The sequence below is a fragment of the Hipposideros armiger genome, unplaced genomic scaffold (assembly GCF_001890085.2).
Source record: "Hipposideros armiger isolate ML-2016 unplaced genomic scaffold, ASM189008v1 scaffold_6, whole genome shotgun sequence".
Classification (NCBI taxonomy): domain Eukaryota; kingdom Metazoa; phylum Chordata; class Mammalia; order Chiroptera; family Hipposideridae; genus Hipposideros; species Hipposideros armiger.
In genome coordinates, this window is record NW_017731356.1 from 1,237,914 (window position 1) to 1,245,148 (window position 7,235).

Consider the following 7,235-nt stretch of genomic DNA (forward strand, 5'->3'; position numbering starts at 1 on the left):
AACCGCTGTTGCTCAGAGCTCAAACTCTTGAGCGAGCTCTTAACCAACTGAGCCACTTGGCCGGCCCCCTCCTCCAGTTTAGATAAGGAGTGACCTGGCTGGAGACGGCAGGTGTAGGTCGGTGCCTGTCCTTGAGGCCCTCAGCAAGCACGGGACTGCTCTTCTCTCTGCCTCCATGAGGGGAGGCTGTGGCTTTCCAGACCTGATGGCTGCTGAGTGGGTAAGCCTGACCCCAGGGTCCAATATCAGGACGCCCACTAGCCTGCAGATATCAGCTACACCCTCCAACACCAGCTCTACCAACAATGTTTTTCAACATGATTAGATGGGGGGGTGTCAAGCGGTGCTATTTATTCCTCGCCCTCAGACCTCCACCCTCCTCAGAAGCAAGTCCTGCTCTTATTGGTCCCTGTAAGCACCATGTGACAGACAGGTGCGTAGTGATTGCTTGTTGCATTGAATACAATGGAGGTGGCATCACTTACCCCCTCGGTGGAAGGGCGTGAACTCGACAGTGATCCCCAAGGTGTCTTTCAATGTCAGCCCACCCACCCGGGTGCCTTCGTCTGTCTCAGGGATAAATTATAAATGCTTTGACTTTCAATCTCATAGAACTCTTTTTCAGGATTCAACATTGTCAAAGTCATCCTTACCAGATCGCTATACACGAATAAAACCCCAGGAGGATTCCATTTTGGAACTTGAGGATTCTGTTGTCTTCATTTTGGAGGATGAATTCCAAACATTCTTCAAACGTCCTATACACAAAGCCTAAAACAGAGAGAAATGGGGGAGCCGAGCTGGGGGTGGGGGTGGTCCTCTTTCCCAGGAGAAGCTCCCACTGTGGGGAGGGGCCTCCTTTCTGATTCCTTGGTGAGCCCAGGGTGTCCTGGGTGTTGCCACAACCACATGACTGCACTGCCCGGGTTGCCCGGGGCCCGGCCTTTGTGGATGTGTGCGCATACAGGACCAATTCCATAGTGCCGACCAGGCAGGACTGGGGTTTCAGCCAGCCCTCCCAGCTCAAGCCCAAGGAGCTGGCCTTAGCACAGCCTGGGACTTCTCCGTCTCCTCACCTGTGCTTCCCTGTGGGCAGCAATATTTGCATTCCCCTTTCAAAATCACGTGTGGGAAAAGAACGCCCAGGCTGGCCCCTCTGGTTTAACCTGTAACCTGAAGTTTATCAGGTTTTGGTTCCCAAGTCACCAACAGCTACCAGTGCCCAGAACTCTCACCATTAGCAACCCAGTCCTTCATCCTAAAGCATGAGGTCACTAAGTCTATCCTGCTAAAAAAGCAAATACCTTAATACGGACAAGACACATAGTGAGACAGTGCCAGTCGCATGTGTGTAAGTTGATCTGACATTTTAACTGGCAGCTTAGGGCCAACAGGTTCCCCCGGACTGAATTCCCCTCCTTGCTGGCCTCTTACAGTCCTTGCACCCTCCAGACGACCCCTTGGCTCAGAGCAGCAGGGCCCCCCCTTCTCTGTCTTTCCAGCCAGAAACCTCGTGATCTCAGAAGCCCCAACCCTTTCAGCTGCCACACCACACCACCACGAGTGTCACAGCCCCACTCTCTTGTAAATTCCACAGCCACACTTACCAGAATAAAGCATGATGTCCAGGCAGTCTAAATAGAAATAGGCCTTGCTGAAGATGTGCTCTTCTGCTATAGAAAGGTCCCACAGCCACCCCAGCGTCTGGATCAACTTCTTGTGTCTGTGGCAAAGAAAAGGCAGTAGGGCTCAAAAGGGGTGGGAGGAGAGGGTCAAGTTCAGCTCTGGTGCGGTCTCGGTCCTGCCTGGTAGTTCATGACCAAACGCAACGCTTAAAAAGACTTCAAACCCACTCCGGTATCTTCCTCTCACTGGCTCTTTGTTCAAACTGCTTTCGTGGATCGCCAGGTCAAGGTGACCAGGGCCAGGCCCCTTTGGGCCTCTCGTCCTGCCTGCTGGTCTGTGGGCACTGCCCCCTCCACGAGGCTTTTCCGTCCCCTCCCCCTGGCCGAGTGGAGGCCTGATTCCAGGGATGGCTGGCCGCCTCTCCTGCAGTCACTGGCCAGAGCAGCCAGATTAGAGAGCCTGCATGTGGGAGAATTCTGGGAAAGGGCAGTGGAGTCAGTCACACCCTGTTCCTGTAAACCCTCCTGCCTTTCCTACCCTATGGCATAGCCCGGGTGAAGGGAGCCCAGAACACTCCATCACTGTGGCTTCCTCCCCCTACTTTTGGAAAATGCTTGAAGATTACATACCTGTTTTTTAGGAAGAGAGATTTGCTATACCAGCAGAGGACCCTGCATTGTTTGTTGGGGTTCTGAAGCAGCCTCCACATATTCTGGGCTCGAGAGCCTGAGAAGAAAACAATCCCAGTGTATTTCTGGGCATCCCTGGTATCTGCTTGCTCCCCTCCGGCCCAGCCAGCCCTTACCTAAGTCAATGGCCAAGTCCAAGTAACCCATCATGAGCTTGATGTAGCCCAGTGTATCGGCCACGTGCGTCACAATCTCAATGCCCTCGCCTCTCAGGGGGAGGTTGATGATCTGCTCTATGACCATGACTTCATACTTGAACCACGTGCCCTGGTAGCCGGCCAGCTGGTGGTACACCGAATAGTCCAGGTAGGCCTTGATAATCTGAAAAGGCAGTGGTGAGGCAGCGGAGGGGCGAGGCTGAGACAGGACCCCAAGCAGAGAGCCTGGGGACATAGCCCTGTGTCTCCCAGTGCGCACACGTTAAGTACGCAGGCGATTGGCCAAGCCATGGGCTTAGGGACAGAAATTAAATTGGGTTTCTGCCACCTGTTTACCGCATCACCGAGGACAAGCTTGATGGCCCCTCTTGCCCACAGAGTCCTTAGACAAAATATAAGAATTTTAGTTTTTGTGAAAAATAAAAGCAATTGCTTATATATGCGGATATGTGATTGCATATAGCAAAAGGCTTGGAAGGAATCACTCCCAAGTGTAAACAGTCAGGAAGGCTGAATTGCTTTTTTTAGAGCATGTTTCAACTAATGCTGCCGGGGAGGAAGGGTAGCCAGGAATGGACCAAAGAGGGTTGCTGGGCAAACAGAAAATCTGTAGCTGCAAGAAAGCCCAGGACTGCCTGGACTGGGACCAAGAGAACCGAGTCCAGCTTCATGGGGAAAACTGGAGCCCAAAGGTTATGTGGGTTGCCAGTGGTCACACTGGTGGCAGGTCGGTGGGGTCCTGGGAACCAGCCTCTTGTGTTCATTGTGGTTCTTCCTATCCTCCTGTGCTGAGTGCCTCATCTGCGTTTGAATGCTTAGGGGAGCGCTTTCCCAGCTGTCCTGCCCTCTGTCACAGCTGCCTTGTCAACAAGTATCTTTTGGTTCACTTTCTAATTTTGACTTTTCCATCATCCCTTCCCTTGCCCCCCAACCCTACCACAGTTTTAGGAGATAGCCCCAAGTACGGAGGAGAAGGAAAGCATTTCATACAAGCAATATTTGTTGAGCACCTACTATGTGACAGACACTGTTCTAGGAGCTCAGGCTGTGATCAAGGCAACAGACGAGGTCCCTGCTCTCACGGAGTTTACAGGCTGGTAGGGGACACGGGCCACACACCAACAGAGGAGCAAGAAAGAAAACGTCAGATGGGCGATCAGAGCTACTAAAATAGGGTGACAGGCTAGAGAGCAGATGGGTTAGGTAGTCAAGAAAGGCACCACTGAGGAGGTGACCTTCAAGCTGATAAGCAGAGAGTGCAGTCAAGGCCAAGGATAAGCACTGCAGGCAGAGGAAACATCTAGTGCAAAGACCCTAAGGTGGGATTGAATTTAGATGTTTGAGGAACCAAAAGAGGAGAGGAGGATGGGATATAGGCCGCGGCCCAAGGTGATGGGCCTTATAAATCCTGGTCTTATGGGTCCTGGTCTACCGGAAGGACAATGGCAGGGACAGACTCCTGGCTAGGAATTTAAGCTCCTCCAACATTTACGGTGCTGCTCGACCATTTCCCTTAGTTCTTGGTAATTAATGACCCCAAGAGGAAATGGTTGTACCAGGAGAAATCCAGACTCGATGTGCTTTTATAAAAGAACCAGGTCACTGTCATTAGCTGAGTTGGATTCAGCTTAATACTTTCGTGATCTTGTCTCCTAGAGTTTTCCTCATCGAAGACTCGTGTGATTAGATCCTCGTGATTTTGAATCCCGATTCACTTTCTCTAGGCTTCTCCCTCCAGGTGAGATACAGGAGTTTAAAAAAGCAGCTACCGAAATACCCTACCTGGAAATTATCTTGCGTTTCCAGTGCAGTGTTCACTTGCATCATGGCTGCCAGGTGGGTGTAATGCTTGTGATGAAAAAAATCAATTAAGGTATAGATCTTCCAGAGCAAGGAGAAACAGGTGTTTTGCTGGTAAAGTTGCGCCAGCCTCTTCTTCCTGTTGGGTGAAGCACACACACGGGACACGGAAGGTACCATCAGCAGCACACCTGTGGGGGGAGGTGACGGTACAGGTGTACAGTCCTGACCACAGGTTTGGGGCTGAAGCAGACTTGGGCTCGAGGCCTGCCCCCTTTACCAACAAGGCCATCACGTCTCATGAAACACATTTTCTCGTCTGCAGAATGGGGACCATAGTACCTCCTTTGTGAGGATTGACTAAAATAAGCTATGTAAATCACCTGTCAGGTCATTGCTATTTACATGAAGCTACTTAAAAAAGCACATTTATGTCACTCAGTCACATTTGATTCTGCTGACAACTCTGCAAGAAAGGAAGGAAGAATGAACCCCATTTTATGTAAGCAGAAGGTGAGGCCCCGACAGGCTAAGTAATGAACTCCAAGTCACACAGTTAGAATGTGGCGGCGCCCGCCTGGCCCATCCGGTGTGTCGTTCCCTCCATTGCACGTTGCTATCAGGGGCTAAGTCTCAGCTCAATGAAGGAACTGCGCATTTTTCACCTCATGTTCTGCTGTGGTCGGCATGCATCCCCCAAATTCATATGCTGAATCCTAAACCGCAGAAGTGATGATATTAGCAGGCGAGGCCTTTGGGGGGTGATTAGCTCATCAGGGTGGGGCCCCTCAGGAGCGGGATTGGTGCCCTTGTAAAAGCGATCCCGCAGAGCTCCCCGGTTCCTTCCACCATGTCAGGACACAGCGAGAAGTCTGTGACCCTAAAAGGGCCCTCGCCCGAGCGCGCCGGCAGCCTTGGGGCCTGAGGGTTGGCGTCTGTGAAGGTCTGTGTCCTCCGGGGAGGAAGACAAGACGCCAAGCTCTCCCCAACCCCTCCCCTTACCCTGGAGGTGAGCTCGCTTGGGCCCACTGATCCATATAACTGGAGAGTCTGTTTTTCTCAATGTGGGTCTGGAGAAACAGGGAGACGAAGTTGCAAGGAAACACATGGTTGAGGAGCTTCAGCGCCTTCCTCAGCATTTTCTTGGCAAGCAGCATCTGGCCCATGTTGAAATAGACCTGCAGGGAAAGGGGGCGGGGCAAGGATTCCGGGCCTGGTCGGGAGGTTCCAACAATAGATATTTTGGGGATTCTCTTTTTTTTTTTTTAAAAAAGGTAATTGATGGCCCAGGGGCCCTCACCCCCACCCCCCAGTGCCTGGCATCATGGTACATGGTTCTGGGATGTATGTGTGGAAAGGTGGTTGAATGACTAGGATTTAGCATCTCTGTTGTGCATCGCCTGCCTCTGAGGGAATGTTTATCCATTCACGTCCATTTGTGGAGGTTGTTGGAAAAGTATTTCATAAAGATATCACGACAAGGAAGGTCTTGCTGCTAGCAAGTGATGGGGACGGGGTTTGAGCCCCAGCGCTTGGGGTTCTGGAGGCTTGGAAAGGATCTGTTGTGGGGCTGGGAGGAGGGTACAGAAAGTATAGGGATGACAGCTCCTTCTTCTAGGTGAAGCCCCAAGGACAAATCACAGATTAATCGTGTTTTTAACGGTTTCTTACCTGACCTTTGAGGCTATAAAAGGTGGCTGACTCAAACGTGTGATTCCAAGATTTTTCCTTCCTGAGAATTTTCAGCAACCTCCCTCCCTCATTCAAGTATACGTAGGCCTGCAAAGCATTGAAAAGGGTGTCCGCAGGGACCCAGGCCTCAGAGGGGCCGTTGCTCAGACTCCACTGAAGGAAGAGACCCAGGAGCCACCCTAGGTCCCACTCCACCCTGACCCCTGCTCCTGACTAGAAAGGACCTTCAAACTCTAGACAGGGACTGGAAGGCGGAAGCTCCCGCTGAAGACACAGGCCACCCTCATGTGCACGTTTGTCCCCTGAATCACTCATTCTAGAGGATGAATCTAGAAATCTCCCCCTTTGCTCATGCTGTCACATCAGTCGCCTTACCTGAAATCCCCCCCCCCGGGGCAGTTTCCTCCTTTGAGTGATCCCACCTCCAACCCTCCTTATTTTCAGCACTGTACTCAGGGCCCCGATGCAGCCCCACCTCTACGGGACGCTGGTCCCTACTGTGGGAAGGGGTGATGAGCCTCCCCCAGCTCCTTGGCCTGGGCCGTCTTTGGGGGGTGGGAAAGGAAGGGGAGGCCCCGAGCAGCTCTCCTCACTTCATCTTCAACCTCTAATGACGTTGTTAGACAGGAAGACCTTGGCACATGTGAACACCAAGGCAAGGTCAGACTTCAAGAGTAAAATAAGAGGGAGCGACACCCCCACGTCTCACGGGCAGGCTAAGGGGCGTGAGCTGGAGGCAGGAGGACGCACGTCCGTCAGGTTTTCTTTGACGGGGAGGGGGTGCAAATGGCGCCCCTGGGACCTTGCTCTGGGGCTCGGCCTCCCCTCATTCTTTCCTGGCTCTGCAAGGAGTCAAACAGGTGTGCGCACAGGGTTAGCGAGTTGCCCCCAGGGGTCCCCGAGCCTTCTCTTCCTGGGACCCACTGGCCGTATCCCCATGTGTGTGTATAAAATTTGGCTAGGCGACTTTCATTCTTACCAGAAATGCTTGAGAGAGCTGGGGCTTACCGACATTTTTAATGGTTTAATTTTTAAATTTTATGTAAATCTAAGATATGAGGGTTGATTAGGCTGCTGTGACCGACAGCACCTGTACAATACAGAGCAGACTCCCCGTGGGCGTAAAGGACTGCGGGTATGGCCCCTTGGGTGTGTGGAGTCAGGGGAAGCCGGGCCCAGGAGGGCATTTCCTCGAGTGAATTCATGGAAGGTTAGTCCAGGCAGCTGTTCCAGGAAAAGGGACCTAAGGTCACAGAAGCTTGAGAAAGAG

The 7,235-nt window shown here is 52.1% G+C and overlaps 1 protein-coding gene across 1 annotated transcript in view; it reads right to left on the reverse strand.

Moving 5' to 3' along the window:
* The window catches only part of ADCY10 (adenylate cyclase 10), a 44,516-nt gene that overhangs the window by 3,599 nt on the left and 33,682 nt on the right, over positions 1–7,235 (reverse strand). Inside the window, exons 21-27 of the mRNA XM_019646943.1 lie at positions 5,945–6,174; positions 5,276–5,451; positions 4,256–4,412; positions 2,432–2,636; positions 2,256–2,352; positions 1,608–1,723; positions 654–771 (exon numbers count right to left, since the gene is read on the reverse strand). Coding sequence (XP_019502488.1) covers positions 654–771; positions 1,608–1,723; positions 2,256–2,352; positions 2,432–2,636; positions 4,256–4,412; positions 5,276–5,451; positions 5,945–6,174 — 1,099 coding nt within the window. The remainder of the gene's footprint in view (positions 1–653; positions 772–1,607; positions 1,724–2,255; positions 2,353–2,431; positions 2,637–4,255; positions 4,413–5,275; positions 5,452–5,944; positions 6,175–7,235) is intronic.